At 44.2% G+C, this 15,790-nt stretch overlaps 1 protein-coding gene and 1 long non-coding RNA gene across 4 annotated transcripts in view; one reads left to right on the top strand and one right to left on the bottom strand.

Annotated features, from left to right (window-relative positions):
* The window catches only part of LOC138650917 (carcinoembryonic antigen-related cell adhesion molecule 1-like), a 57,321-nt gene extending 51,831 nt beyond the window's left edge, over positions 1–5,490 (bottom strand). For all 3 annotated transcript variants that reach the window (XM_069740792.1, XM_069740793.1, XM_069740794.1), the window contains exons 1-2: positions 5,371–5,490; positions 4,143–4,451 (exon numbers count right to left, since the gene is read on the bottom strand). In XM_069740792.1, coding sequence (XP_069596893.1) covers positions 4,143–4,451; positions 5,371–5,410 — 349 coding nt within the window. In that variant the 5' untranslated portion in view covers positions 5,411–5,490. The remainder of the gene's footprint in view (positions 1–4,142; positions 4,452–5,370) is intronic.
* A 160-nt stretch (positions 5,491–5,650) lies between these two features.
* LOC138651281 (uncharacterized) overlaps positions 5,651–15,790 on the top strand; it is a 35,012-nt gene continuing 24,872 nt past the window's right edge. Inside the window, exon 1 of the long non-coding RNA XR_011315461.1 lies at positions 5,651–5,794. This is a non-coding gene — a long non-coding RNA (uncharacterized lncRNA). The remainder of the gene's footprint in view (positions 5,795–15,790) is intronic.

The raw sequence follows: 15,790 nt of genomic DNA, 5'->3' as shown, positions 1-15,790 counted from the left end.
AAAAAGACATAAATCCATGCGACACATTCATTCCTGCAGTGAGACTGTCAAAGGTCGTCATCAGTTTATATTCCCAGACTCTTCTGTCTCTCTGAGATCTGAAGCTACCTTTTAACACAAGTAATTTCATGTCCATAATGTTATGATTTGGGAGACAAAAATGTATTGCCGCAGAGCAAAAATTACAACAATATTACAACAAACTATGGGCCTTTCTGATTCATATCAAGGAAAAGAAACTGCACAGATTGTGCCTCAATTCAGGACTCAATGCAAACAGATACAAAACAAAGCCAAAACCTGACAACTTGGACAACCACTCCATTCCAGACACGAAAGCATCTAACTGTGTCATTAATCTCTCAGATTATAAAGCCAACAAAGTGGACCTGGCCGTGCTTTCCAGAGGACTCTCATTTTGTCCTACTAAGGCCCTGGATAAAACTGAACTCTGCAGTGATATGGAACATTTTTTCAGGAGACTGCTCCTGAGGGAATATTTCAATGATACAGAAGATTCAGAACCCAACTGGACTGAAGGAAAAGGGATCCTAACAACAAAGAAGAGGTCAGACTGGACACCTCCACCTGGACGCAACCCTCATTTGGATAAATATATAGACTCCTTCAGACATTTGATAAAATCCACCATCATAGATACTAACAGGAGACAAGCATCCAACATCAGTGCCCAGGAGAGAAAGGCCATACGGTCTCTGAAAACCAACAAAGAAATCATCATCAAACCTGCTGACAAGGGAGGTGCAATAGTCATGATGAACACATCAGACTATATGAAGGAAGCAAACAGACAACTTATGGACACACGCTACTACAAAAAATTGGAGTCGGATCCTACACAGGACTATTACAAGGAACTAAACAAGTTGGTATCTTGTCTGCCCGACAAATCCATAAGAGCCAATGACCTGATACCAGAAAGTCCAAGAACAGGGACATTCTACATGCTTCCCAAAATCCACAAATCTGGAAACCCAGGAAGACCAATTATTTCATGTGTGGGCACCTTACTGAGCAGGTATCTGGATGGGTAGAGGGTATTCTTAAACCTCTGGTAAAAGATACGCCCAGCTTCATTCAGGACACAACTGACCTATTGAATCAGCAATAGGTCCTCTACCAGAAGGAACCATCCTGGCCACCATGGATGCGGAATCTCTGTACTCCAATATCCCACACCAGGATGGATTAAACGCCTGCAAATTCTTCCTGGAAAACACAGGGACTGATGCAAATTCTGTGGTGAAACTTATAAAATTCACCCTCACCCACAATTACTTTGAATTTGACAAGAAGATCTATCTACAGGAGACTGGCACAGCAATGGGAAATAAAATGGCCCCACAGTATGCAAATCTTTTCATGGCCAAGCTTGAAAGCGACTTTTTGTCCTCGTGTCCCATCAGGCCTCTGGCGTACTACCGCTACGTTGATAATATTTTAATAATCTGGACGGAGTCTGAGCCGCAGCTAAGGAAGTTCCATGAACAGTTTAATCAATTTCATCCCACCATCAACTTAACACTCAACTACTCCTGCACTGAAATTAACTTTTTGGACACCATCATTAAGCTGCAGAACAATAAAATAGAGACATCCCTGTATCAGAAGCCAATCGACCGTCCAACATACCTTAAATGGGACAGTTTCCATCCAAAACACATAAAAAACTCCATTGTCTACAGCCAAGCCATCAGATACAATCGTATATGTTCCAACCCAATGGATAGGGATGAACACCTTGGTCGCCTCAGAAAGACCTTTTTGAATCAGGGCGACCATCCAAGAACAATTGAAAACCAGATCACAAGAGCCACCGGAATATAAAGGAATCACCTGCTACATTACAAAGCTAAAGAAGAAAATAATTGGGTGCCTCTAGTAGTCACCTACAATCCAAATCTGGAGGTGCTGAGGGGATCTGCACGGAAACTACAACCTTTACTACAAAAAGATGCCCGCTTACAATCCATTTTTCCAGACCCCCCACTACTGTGTTTTAGGCAGCCCCCAAATCTAAGAAGCATCATTGTCAAGAGCTCCCTGTCCTCTCCAACAGCTGCAGGTACCTTTCCTTATAACCAGAAAAAAATGTAAAACCTGTCCATTTATAATGACAACGGACAAGATAAAGATCCCCAATTCACATCAGGACTACAAGATCCCAGGTACTTTCAGCTGCGTCACTTCTAATGTGGTGTACCTAATTATTTGTACTAAATGTCCAACTGGGGGTCTGTATGTGGGGGAGACAGGGCAGAAACTGAGAACAAGAATGAATTCTCACCGCCACACAATAAGAGAAAAAAGAATGGATCTACCTGTGGCAATACATTTCTGTCTCCCAAATCATAACATTATGGACATGAAATTACTTGTGTTAAAAGGTAGCTTCAAATCTCAGAGAGACAGAAGAGTCTGGGAATATAAACTGATGACGACCTTTGACAGTCTCACTGCAGGAATGAATGTGTCGCATGGATTTATGTCTTTTTACATCAACTAAGGAACTTGCCCCTCAGACTATGAAGGGTCATCACAACAGAGACCCTAATCACAGGACAATAAAACAATCCTTATCTAAGAATTGGCCCAATATTTATGGACGTAACTGTTTATCACCCATGGTAATTCTGTTTCATGTCACCTGTCTTATCTATGGTTTTTCCCTTTTTTTTTCTATACTATGTTGTGCATAAATATGTGATTCTTCAGAATTTGTTTTAGTCTTTGCCTGATGAAGAGACCTGAGTAGTCTGGAAAGCTTGCAATTTGTTACCATCTTTTCAGTTAGCCATTAAAAGGTATCAACCACTGAGGACTCTTAATTCTAAATGTTTTTCTATCTACTGGCGAACACGGTACCAAGATATATTTCTTTCCTGTCCTTATGGTGTTATGCCTTCAGCTCCACGGTATAGATTCTTTGAATTACCTTGGAGATCCTACTCCCTACTGGATGGGTGAGATTGTAGCTGTTGTTTTATCACATGGATGGGGCAATGTATATGTGGGGGATGTATATGTGGGGCAATGTGAGCTATTTGCTTCTTGTATGTACTTGGCCCTGGCCTTTTTGGTTCATTAGGTCTATTTTTGCTACACTGACAGTTTTACTGGGATTGGTAGTTTTTTGATAGACAGTCAGTCCTCTGATTCGTCAATTCTGGCGAATTCTTGGCTTGACTTGTTGAGGGACATTGACTTTTATGGTTGTTGTGTCTTTGAATTTTAATAATTAATTAATAAATGTTATGTTTTAAGGTCCGCATTTTGCTAATTTGAACTATAACCTGTGGGATTCAGGTTTTTGTAAACAATTTTTGTCCTTGCTTTATGGTATTTAAGAAAAAACCCTTTTTAGAACAAAAGTCAGATGTTCCACTAAAATGTTGCAAAACACAGACATACATAAAATCACACCAGTAGAGTGGAGGGTTTTCAAAAGGGTAAACAAAAGGACATAATGGTTAGAAGAGTAGAAGGAACAAGGCAAAGAAGAAGACCAGCAACCCAATGGATTCATAGTATCAAGATAACAGCGGAGAAGACCCTGGTGGACCTATCTAGGCTTACACAAAATTGATCTTCCTACAGAGTGTTCATCAATCAAGTCACCATGGCTCAAGATGGAACCGAAAGCCGGTAAATAAAAAGAAATACTAAACTTTTGTACATTTTTTTTTACATGTTTTAACCCCTATTTAGCACTGTTTATCTGTAAAGGTCCAGGTCTCGAGATCTGAAACAATTGCTTAACCAAAAGGCAAAAGTGGACAGGTTACCGCACCAGTGCATACAGAGTGGTGGACTGACTTCTATGAAGACTATTCTCCTCTGGCTCAATCATTTATTGGGAGCTTCTGCCCCTTGGTTTGATTGATCGGTGGGGTTCTCAGGACCTAGACCTTACCTGAACATTAGTACTTAAGTTATAACATATAAAGAGTTATTAAAGTTGAGTTAAGTTTTAAGGTCTCATTCTAGACATTGTTAGGAGCATAGTCTATCATCTACGTCAACATATCATGGATGGCAGGAACACGATCTATGGTGCGGATCTGATAGTTTTTTTCTGCTCTTCTTCATTAGACATTTAACAAAGTATTTCAAGTACTTACTATATACGTTGAGCTGGACCTCTTCTTTTATTAGCACCCCTCCAGCCTGAAATGATACTGAGTAAGATCTGTTATCTGTGCTGACGAGCTCGTCCATTTGGAGAGTTCCATTTATAAAAAGTGTACATTTGCCTGCAGAACACCTCTCAGCATAAGTAGGACTACTGTACGGGAGAAGAGTTGCAATAGTTGCCCCCGTAGTATCTAAGTTCCAGTCAATCCGATGATCTGGGCTGGCAGGTGAGTTAGGGAAAATGTAAGCTGTTCCCCCAATAAACGAATTAAATTGCGTTATGGTGACCACCGTACCTATGGACAACAGAATAGATGATTATAACCAAGATTTCCAATCTGGACAACTTCTTTCCCTGATCAATGTCGATATTAACACATTTTGACTACAGCGATGCATCATCATGATTGGACATCAACAATATAGCATTGTGTTCCCCAACCACATTGGCTTAGCCCTCGGACCTCCTGTACAAGACTTCCCTATCTGGATAACTCCTTCTTCTGATCAACGTTGGCGCTATCAAATTTCACCATCAGTGATGCACACAATCATTTAGATCATTGTGTTCCCCAGACATATTTGGCTTTCAGACTTCCTGCATGTAGCTGCCTGTTTGTGGACCATTGACTATTAACGGCACCAGGAACATTATAACATTACAAGATATAGAGTGCTCTCAGTGGGAGAACCAAGATAGGAATCTTGTGGGTGTGATACCTTTTAATGGCTAACAAAATATAGTGAATGATGTTGCAAAGCAAGCTTTCGAGACTGCTTACGTCCCTTCATCAGGCTGGTAGATCTCGGTACTAGGGTCAAAGTCATATGCAGAATAAGAGTCTTTTCACTTGGCCATTACACCACTTGTCAGAGCCAAATGTGACTTTGTTGGAGACCTCCGTTACCAATGGTCAACATGACTCCACCAAAGTGAGAGTGAATCTCTACTGCCCTCTCTCTATGAAGGGGCACTGGATCTCTACTGTGCGTAAAACCCTTTTATTAGTTTTCTGGTTCTAAAATTGGAAAATGAAAGGTCCACCACATCTGCGGAGATCAATGCACGGAAGCCACCTTCCACTACCAAAGTGTAGTTCTCGCCTTAAGCCAAATAGAAAAATGGTTCCAAATACAACCCCATCATCCCCAATTTTTCTGTATAGTGATACCACCCAGTCCCATCTAGCCCCTAATAGTAACATTTCAACTTACCAATGGTGCACAGAAAAACAGTCCACAGCAGTAAACCCATCAGGTCCCAGTATGTTACTGCATCCGCTCTGGACCCAGCGATGTAGAAGCCTCCTGACTCCCACGGTACTGAGGTTGATAGATTGCTTGCAAGAATGTGTTATGTCACTTTATGGGATGGCAATGAGGAAGGCGCTCGTTTGCAGTATCGTAACTTGATAAGAAATTGATTAATTGATTAATGTTATTACTATAGAAACGTACTTATTGATTGACTACCTGTCTTTTTCTCATATTCCATCTGAACTATACACTGAATGCAGAACGATTCACAACGTGATTTTTATTATTTGCTGTCAGTCCAATCTGAAACCTATATACATGGCACAATTTTCATAGTGCGCGGAAGGCAGGAGAAACGACTGCGCTCACATATATTTTTATGGTAAGTATTATAAAAAAATGTAAGTGATGTTTAAGCTTTTCATTTTTCATTTTTCAATTTTTCCTCCCTTTCTTCCAACAGCCATACTTTTATTTTATTCCTCCTTTTACATACAAGAGCTTATTTTTCTGTAGGATAAGATGTAGCTATGAATGACACCCTTCATTTTACCATTATTTATTTTTTTTAAAAATTCCAAGTGGGGTGAAATGGCGAAAAATTGCAATTCCACCATTGTTATTCTTTGCGTGATAAAACTTACTTGATTCTACTGGTCAGTATTAGGGTTGAGCGAAACGGGTCGAACATTTTCAAAAGTCGCCGACTTTTGGCTAAGTCGGGGTTTCATGAAACCCGATCCGACCCCTGTGCGGGGTCGGCCATGCGGTACGCGACTTTCGCGCCAAAGTCGCGTTTCAATGACGCGAAAAGCGCCATTTCTCAGCCAATGAAGGTAAACGCAGAGTGTGGGCAGCGTGATGACATAGGTCCTGGTCCCCACCATCTTAGAGAAGGGCATTGCAGTGATTGGCTTGCTGTCTGCGACGTCACAGGGGCTATAAAGAGGCGTTCCCGCCGACCGCCATCTTACTGCTGCTGATCTGAGCTTAGGGAGAGGTTGCTGCCGCTTTGTCAGAAGCAGGGATAGCGTTAGGCAGGGTCCATTAACCACAAAACCGCTTGTGCTGCAGCGATTTGCACTGTCCAACACCACCCTCGGTGTGCAGGGACAGTGGAAGTTTTTTTTTTTTTTTTTTTCCCCTCAGCGCTGTAGCTCATTGGGCTGCCCTAGAAGGCTCCCTGATAGCTGCATTGCTGTGTGTACGCCGCTGTGCAAACCAACTGCTTTTTTCAAAGCACAAATCCTCTTGTTCCTTCCTTTCTGCACAGCTATCTTTTTTGTTTGTCCACACTTTTTATTTCATTTGTGCATCAGTCCACTCCTTATTGCTGCCTGCCATACCTGGCTGAGATTACTGCAGGCAGGGAGATAGTAGCTGCCTGCCATACCTGGCTGAGATTACTGCAGGCAGGGAGATAGTAATTGTAGGACATTCCCTGTTTTTTTTTTTGTTTTTTTTTTGGTGGGAGATTAAGATTGGCAATTTGGCATTTCTGCTAGAGTGCCATCCCTGTGTGTGCCATCTCTCTCACATAGTGGGCCATAGAAAGCCTTTTCATTTTTCTGTATTTTTTTTTGTGGGGTGTATAAATTCTCCCTGATAAAAATACAGTGGGAGATTAATATTGGCCTTTGGGCTTGTGTGCCAGTCCTGAGTGTGCCATCTCTCTCACAAATAGTGGGCCATAGAAAGCCTATTTTTTTTTTTTTTTGGTTTTATAAATTCTCCCTGAAAAAAAGGGAGATTAATATTGGCCTCTGGGCTTGTGTGCCAGTCCTGAGCGTGCCATCTGTGCCAGCCCTGAGCGTGCCATCTCTCTCACAAATAGTGGGCCATAGAAAGCCTATTTAATTTTTTTTTTTGTTTTATCAATTTTCCCTGAAAAAAGGGAGATTAATATTGGCCTCTGGGCTTGTGTGCCAGTTGTGAGCGTGCCATCTGTGCCAGTCCTGAGCGTGCCATCTCTCTCACAAATAGTGGGCCATAGAAAGCCTATTTAAATATTTTTTTGGTTTTATAAATTCTCCCAGAAAAAAAGGGAGATTAATATTGGCCTCTGGGCTTCTGTGCCAGTCCTGAGCGTGCCATCTGTGCCAGTCCTGAGCGTCCCATCTCTCTCACAAATAGTGGGCCATAGAAAGCCTATTTTATTTTTTTTTTGGGTTTTAGAAATTCTCCCTGAAAAAAGGGAGATTAATATTGGCCTCTGGGCTTGTGTGCCAGTTGTGAGCGTGCCATCTGTGCCAGTCCTGAGCGTGCCATCTCTCTCACAAATAGTGGGCCATAGAAAGCCTATTTAAATATTTTTTTGGTTTTATAAATTCTCCCAGAAAAAAAGGGAGATTAATATTGGCCTCTGGGCTTCTGTGCCAGTCCTGAGCGTGCCATCTGTGCCAGTCCTGAGCGTCCCATCTCTCTCACAAATAGTGGGCCATAGAAAGCCTATTTTATTTTTTTTTTGGGTTTCAGAAATTCTCCCTGGAAAAAAAAAGGGAGATTAATATTGCCCTTTGGGCTTGTGTGCCAGTACTAAGCGTTCCATCTCTCTCTCTCTCTCAGTCAGTGGGCCATAGAACGCATATTTTTGGTTTTATTTGTTTTCTAAATTCTCCCTGAAAAAATCATTTTATTTTATTTGGTTTCTAAATTCTTCCTGATAAAATCATATTTTTTTTATTATTTTTATTTCTAAAGTCTCCCTGAAAAAAAAAAAAAAAAAACAACCAAAAAAACAGTGGGAGATTAATATTGGCCTTTCTGCTTGTGTGCCAGTCTTGACTCCTGGGTGTGCCATCTCTCTCTCTCTCTCTCTCTCTCTCTCTCTCTCTCTCCAATTGTGGTCCATAGAAAGCCTATATTTTTTTTCCTTGATTTGGGTTCTAAAATCTACCAGAGAAAATAACTACATCAATCATTGGTAGAAAAATATTGGCCTCTGGGTTTGTGTGCCACTCCTGACTCCTGTGTGCGTCATCTCTCAGTCAGTGGGCCATAGAACGCCTATTTTTGGTTTTATTTGTTTTCTAAATTCTCCCTGAAAAAATCATTTTATTTTATTTGGTTTCTAAATTCTTCCTGATAAAATCATATTTTTTTTATTATTTTTTTTTCTAAAGTCTCCCTGAAAAAAAAAAAAAAAAACAGTGGGAGATTAATATTGGCCTTTCTGCTTGTGTGCCAGTCTTGACTCCTGGGTGCGTCATCTCTCAGTCAGTGGGCCATAGAACGCCTATTTTTGGTTTTATTTGTTTTATAAATTCTCCCTGAAAAAATCATTTTATTTTATTTGGTTTCTAAATTCTTCCTGATAAAATCATATTTTTTTTATTATTTTTTTTTCTAAAGTCTCCCTGAAAAAAAAAAAAAAAAAACAACCAAAAAAAACAGTGGGAGATTAATATTGGCCTTTCTGCTTGTGTGCCAGTCTTGACTCCTGGGTGCGTCATCTCTCAGTCAGTGGGCCATAGAACGCCTATTTTTGGTTTTATTTGTTTTATAAATTCTCCCTGAAAAAATCATTTTATTTTATTTGGTTTCTAAATTCTTCCTGATAAAATCATATTTTTTTTATTATTTTTTTTTCTAAAGTCTCCCTGAAAAAAAAAAAAAAAAAAAAAAAAAAAAAAAAAAACAGTGGGAGATTAATATTGGCCTTTCTGCTTGTGTGCCAGTCTTGACTCCTGGGTGTGCCATCTCTCTCTCTCTCTCTCTCCAATTGTGGTCCATAGAAAGCCTACATTTTTTTTCCTTGATTTGGGTTCCAAAATCTACCAGAGAAAATAACTCCATCAATCATTGGTAGAAAAATATTGGCCTCTGGGCTTGTGTGCCACTCCTGATTCCTGTGTGCGTCATCTCTCACTCAGTGGCCCATAGAAAGCATATAGTTTGTTACATTTGTTTTCTAAATTCTCCCTGCAAAAATCTATTTTTTTTTTTTTGGGGGGTTTCTAAAGTGTTCCTGAAAAAAATAAAAATAAAAAAAAAATAATAGTGTGACATTAATATTAACATTTGTGCTTCAGTGACAGTCCTGCGTGTGGGGCATCTCTCTAATTTGCAGCCACCAAAAAAAGAGTGTGTAACATTGGGCCTGATTTTCGCTGTGGTCTCACCAACCTGTAAAGGGGTAGCTAAATCATACTGAAGTTATAGCTCACCGTGTAAGTTGTGTGACTGCAACAAATAACGTTAGTTTGGTTACGTTTTTAAAACAATGAGGAAGTCTAGTGGAAGAGGTCGTGGCCGGGGGCGTTCATTGTCAGCTGGTAATGAGGGTAGTGGTAGTGGTGGAGCATCAGGTGGTCGTGGGGGAAAAAATATTGCACCTAAGTCTGGAGCTGTGGAGCCAGGTTCGTCGTCCGGCTACACAAGGCCTCGAACGCTCCCTTTTCTGGGATTAGGAAAACCGCTTTTAAAGCCGGAGCAGCAAGAGCAAGTTTTGGCTTATCTTGCTGACTCAGCCTCTAGCTCTTTTGCCTCATCTCGTGAAACTGGTAAAAGTAAAAGCAGCGCGTCGTTAGTGGATGTTCACGGTCAGGGACAAGTCACTTCCTTGTCCTCTTCAGCAAAAACAACAACAGAGAAGAATGCAGCAGGCGACACAACGGGTTACTCCATGGAGCTCTTTACACATACCGTCCCTGGCTTAGAAAGTGAAGCAGTTAACAGTCCATGCCCATTACAAATTGAATCTGACATGGAGTGCACTGACGCACAGCCACAGCCAGACTACTATGCTGGTCCTTTGACTCAGACCACAACATTGCCCTCGCAGGGTGCTGATCAAGAATCAGACCCTGATGAGACTATGTTGCCCCATCACGAACGCTATACCACCGAACGACACGGTGACACAGACGAAGTTGCGCAGGAGGTACAAGAAGAGTTATTAGATGACCCAGTTCTTGACCCCGATTGGCAGCCATTGGGGGAACAGGGTGCAGGCGGCAGCAGTTCTGAAGCAGAGGAGGAGGAGGGGCCGCAGCAGGCATCAACATCGCCACAGGTTCCATCTGCCGGGCCCGTATCTTGCCCAAAACGCGTGGCAAAGCCAAAACCTGGTGGAGGACAGCGTGGCCATCCGGTTAAAGCTCAGTCTGCAATGCCTGAAAAGGTATCCGATGCTAGAAAGAGTGCAGTCTGGCATTTTTTTAAACAACATCCAATTGATCAGCGCAAAGTCATCTGTCAAAAATGTTCTACTTCCTTAAGCAGAGGTCAGAATCTGAAAAGTCTCAATACTAGTTGCATGCATAGACATTTAACCACCATGCATTTGAAAGCTTGGACTAACTACCAAACGTCCCTTAAGGTTGTTGCACCCTCGGCCAATGAAGCTAGTCATCAACGCAACATCCCTTCCGGCAGTGTAGGACCACCATTTAGCGCACCACCTGCTGTATCTGTGCAGGTATCTTTGCCAGGCCAAAGCAGTCAGGGTCAGGGAATCACCAGTTTCGTAGTAGGAAACACTGCATCTAGGGCACCGGCGGCAACAATACCATCTCCCACCGTCTCTCAGTCTGCCATGTCCACCGGCACCCCCGCTAGTTCCACGATCTCCAGCTCTCCAGTCCAGCTCACCCTACATGAGACTATGGTTAGAAAAAGGAAATACTTAGCCTCGCATCCGCGTACACAGGGTTTGAACGCCCACATAGCTAGACTAATCTCGTTAGAGATGATGCCCTACCGGTTAGTTGAAAGCGAAGCTTTCAAAGACCTGATGGACTACGCTGTACCACGCTACGAGCTACCCAGTCGACACTTTTTTTCCAGAAAAGCCATCCCAGCCCTCCACCAGCATGTTAAAGAGCGCATCATCCATGCACTCAGGCAATCTGTGAGCACAAAGGTGCACCTGACAACAGATGCATGGACCAGTAGGCATGGCCAGGGACGTTACGTGTCCATCACGGCACACTGGGTAAATGTGGTGGATTCAGGGTCCACAGGGGACAGCAAGTTTGGGACAGTTCTGCCTAGCCCACGGTCTAGTAAACAGTTGTCTGTAGCCGTTCGCACCCCCTCCTCCTCCTCCTCCTCGTCCTCCTGCAGAAGCAAGAGCTCGTCCACAGACCGCAGTCGCACAAACACTCCATCCGCACCTGCCACTGTTGCACACCAGGTCTCCCATTATGGGGCAGCTACTGGCATACGTCAGCAGGCTGTATTGGCTATGAAGTGTTTGGGCGACAATAGACACACCGCGGAAGTTCTGTCCGAGTTCTTGCAGCAAGAAACGCAGTCGTGGCTGGGCACTGTAGATCTTGAGGCAGGCAAGGTAGTGAGTGATAACGGAAGGAATTTCATGGCTGCCATCTCCCTTTCCCAACTGAAACACATTCCTTGCCTGGCTCACACCTTAAACCTGGTGGTGCAGTGCTTCCTGAAAAGTTATCCGGGGTTATCCGACCTGCTCCTCAAAGTGCGTGGACTTTGCGCACATATCCGCCGTTCGCCTGTACACTCCAGCCGTATGCAGACCTATCAGCGTTCTTTGAACCTTCCCCAGCATCGCCTAATCATAGACGTTGCAACAAGGTGGAACTCAACACTGCACATGCTTCAGAGACTGTGCGAACAGAGGCGGGCTGTTATGTTTTTGTGGGAGGATACACATACACGGGCAGGCAGTAGGATGGCAGACATGGAGTTGTCAGGTGTGCAGTGGTCGAAGATTCAAGACATGTGTCAAGTCCTTCAGTGTTTTGAGGAATGCACACGGCTGGTTAGTGCAGACAACGCCATAATAAGCATGAGCATCCCCCTAATGCGTCTGCTGATGCAAAGTTTGACGCACATAAAGGATCAGGCGTCTGCACCAGAGGAAGAGGAAAGCCTTGATGACAGTCAGCGATTGTCTGGTCAGGGCAGTGTACATGACGAGGTACCGGGCGAAGAGGAGGTGGAGGATGAGGAGGATGATGGGGATGAGTATATTTTTAATGAGGAAGCTTTCCCGGGGGCACGGGAAATTGGTGGCGTGGCAAGGCCGGGTTCTGGTTTTTTGAGGGACACAAGTGACGTAGATTTGCCTGCAACTGCCCCTCAACCAAGCACAACCGCAGATTTGACAACGGGAACTTTGGCCCACATGGCGGATTATGCCTTGCGTATCCTCAAAAGGGACACACGCATTACAAAAATGATGAACGATGACGATTACTGGTTGGCCTGCCTCCTTGATCCTCGCTATAAAGGCAAATTGCAAAATATTATGCCACATGAGAACTTGGAACTAATATTAGCAACAAAACAATCAACTCTTGTTGACCGTTTGCTTCTGGCATTCCCTGCACACAGCGCCCGTGATCGTTCTCACACGAGCTCCAGGGGCCAGCAGACCAGAGGTGTTAGAGGGGCAGAAATCAGAAGTGGCGTTGGACAGAGGGGTTTTCTGACCAGGTTGTGGAGTGATTTTTCTATGACCGCAGACAGGACAGGTACTGCAGCATCAATTCAAAGTGACAGGAGACAACATTTGTCCAGTATGGTTACAAACTATTTTTCATCCCTTATCGACGTTCTCCCTCAACCGTCATTCCCATTTGATTACTGGGCATCCAAATTAGACACCTGGCCAGAATTGGCAGAATATGCATTGCAGGAGCTTGCTTGCCCGGCAGCTAGTGTCCTATCAGAAAGAGTATTCAGTGCTGCAGGTTCAATACTAACAGAAAAAAGGACTCGTCTGGCTACCCAAAATGTAGATGATCTAACCTTCATTAAAATGAACCACAACTGGATTTCAAAATCTTTTGCCCCACCCTGCCCGGCTGACACCTAGCTTTCCTATGAAAAGGTCTTGCCTGTGGACTATTCTGAATGACTTTTCCAATCTCGTAATTTTCTTCACCTGATTGTCCAGCATACGACATGTTTCCACCTCACGAAATGGCCAAACTCCCCACACGGGGCCGTGCTATCGCCACTTTGCGCTTGGACCCTTGAGAGTGCTGTTTGTCTGAAGAGGTGGGTGTGGCCGCTTTTGGTCGACGGCACTGCCACTGGGTCCCTCATAGTACAATAAAGTGTCTCTGGCGGTGGTGGTGCGCACCCAACGTCAGACACACCGTTGTAATATGAGGGGCCCTGTGCCTGTACCGCCGGCCACAAGACAGTTCCCCCCCCCAGCTCAAACAGTGCTCTACCACTAGCAAAATTATCTCTCACAGCTTCACCAATGTGTAGTCTAGCCGCTGACATCCTTCAATGCCTGGCACTGACAATACCATTGTTTTGACATTTTTGTTATGTTAGGCCTTCGAAGCCTGTCTGCGGTCCCTTCTTTCTACAACTACTACACTGACCAGGCCACTGCTGGCCGTGTTACCCTGGAACCAATTTAAAAGTGCCTACAGTCAGCCCAATTTTGTTATGTTAGGCCTTCGAAGACTGTCTGCCGTCACTCCTTCCACTAGACTTCCACTGACCATACACTGCTGCCCATGTACCCCTGGAACCAATTTAAAGTGCCTACAGCCAGCCCAATTTTGTTATGTTAGGCCTTCGAAGCCTGTCTGCGGTCACTCCTTCCACTAGACTTCCACTGACCAGACCACTGCTGCCCGTGTACCCCTGGAACCAATTTAAAAGTGCCTACAGCCAGCCCAAGTTTGTTATGTTAGGCCTTGGAAGCCTGTCTGCGGTCACTCCTTCCACTAGACTTCCACTGACCAGACCACTGCTGCCCGTGTACCCCTGGAACCAATTTAAAAGTGCCTACAGCCAGCCCAAGTTTGTTATGTTAGGCCTTGGAAGCCTGTCTGCGGTCACTCCTTCCACTAGACTTCCACTGACCAGACCACTGCTGCCCGTGTACCCCTGGAACCAATTTAAAAGTGCCTACAGCCAGCCCAAGTTTGTTATGTTAGGCCTTGGAAGCCTGTCTGCGGTCACTCCTTCCACTAGACTTCCACTGACCAGACCACTGCTGCCCGTGTACCCCTGGAACCAATTTAAAAGTGCCTACAGCCAGCCCAAGTTTGTTATGTTAGGCCTTCTAAGCCTGTCTGCGGTCCATTCTTTCAACTACTACTACACTGACCAGGTCACTGCTGCCCGTGTACCCCTGGAACCAATTTAAAATTGCCTACAGCCAGCCCAATTTTTTTATTTTAGGCCTTCGATGCCTGTCTGCGGTCCATTCTTTCAACTACTACTACACTGACCAGGTCACTGCTGTCCGTGTACCCCTGGAACCAATTTAAAATTGCCTACAGCCATGTGTTATTATTTTAGGCCTTCGATGCCTGTCTGCGGTCACTCCTTCCACTAGGCCTCCACTGACCACACCACTGCTGTCCGTGTACCCCTGGAACCAATTTAAAATTGCCTACAGCCAGCCCAATTTTTTTATTTTAGGCCTTCGATGCCTGTCTGCGGTCCATTCTTTCAACTACTACTACACTGACCAGGTCACTGCTGTCCGTGTACCCCTGTAACCAATTTAAAATTGCCTACAGCCATGTGTTATTATTTTAGGCATTCGATGCCTGTCTGCGGTCCATTTTTTCAACTACTACTACACTGACCAGGTCACTGCTGCCCGTGTACCCCTGGAACCAATTTAAAATTGCCTACAGCCATGTGTTATTATTTTAGGCCTTCGATGCCTGTCTGCGGTCACTCCTTCCACTAGGCCTCCACTGACCACACCACTGCTGCCCGTGTACCCCTGGAACCAATTTAAAATTGCCTACAGCCAGCCCAATTTTTTTATTTTAGGCCTTCGATGCCTGTCTGCGGTCCATTCTTTCAACTACTACTACACTGACCAGGTCACTGCTGCCCGTGTACCCCTGGAACCAATTTAAAATTGCCTACAGCCATGTGTTATTATTTTAGGCCTTCGATGCCTGTCTGCGGTCACTCCTTCCACTAGGCCTCCACTGACCACACCACTGCTGTCCGTGTACCCCTGGAACCAATTTAAAATTGCCTACAGCCATGTGTTATTATTTTAGGCCTTCGATGCCTGTCTGCGGTCACTCCTTCCACTAGGCCTCCACTGACCACACCACTGCTGTCCGTGTACCCCTGGAACCAATTTAAAATTGCCTACAGCCATGTGTTATTATTTTAGGCCTTCGATGCCTGTCTGCGGTCACTCCTTCCACTAGGCCTCCACTGACCACACCACTGCTGTCCGTGTACCCCTGGAACCAATTTAAAATTGCCTACAGCCAGCCCAATTTTTTTATTTTAGGCCTTCGATGCCTGTCTGCGGTCCATTCTTTCAACTACTACTACACTGACCAGGTCACTGCTGCCCGTGTACCCCTGGAACCAATTTAAAAGTGCCTACAGCCAGCCCAAGTTTGTTATGTTAGGCCTTGGAAGCCTGTCTGCGTTCACTCCTTCCACT

The sequence above is a fragment of the Ranitomeya imitator genome, chromosome 10, assembly GCF_032444005.1.
Source record: "Ranitomeya imitator isolate aRanImi1 chromosome 10, aRanImi1.pri, whole genome shotgun sequence".
Taxonomy (NCBI): Eukaryota; Metazoa; Chordata; class Amphibia; order Anura; family Dendrobatidae; genus Ranitomeya; species Ranitomeya imitator.
This window is presented reverse-complemented; position numbering and strand designations above follow the sequence as displayed.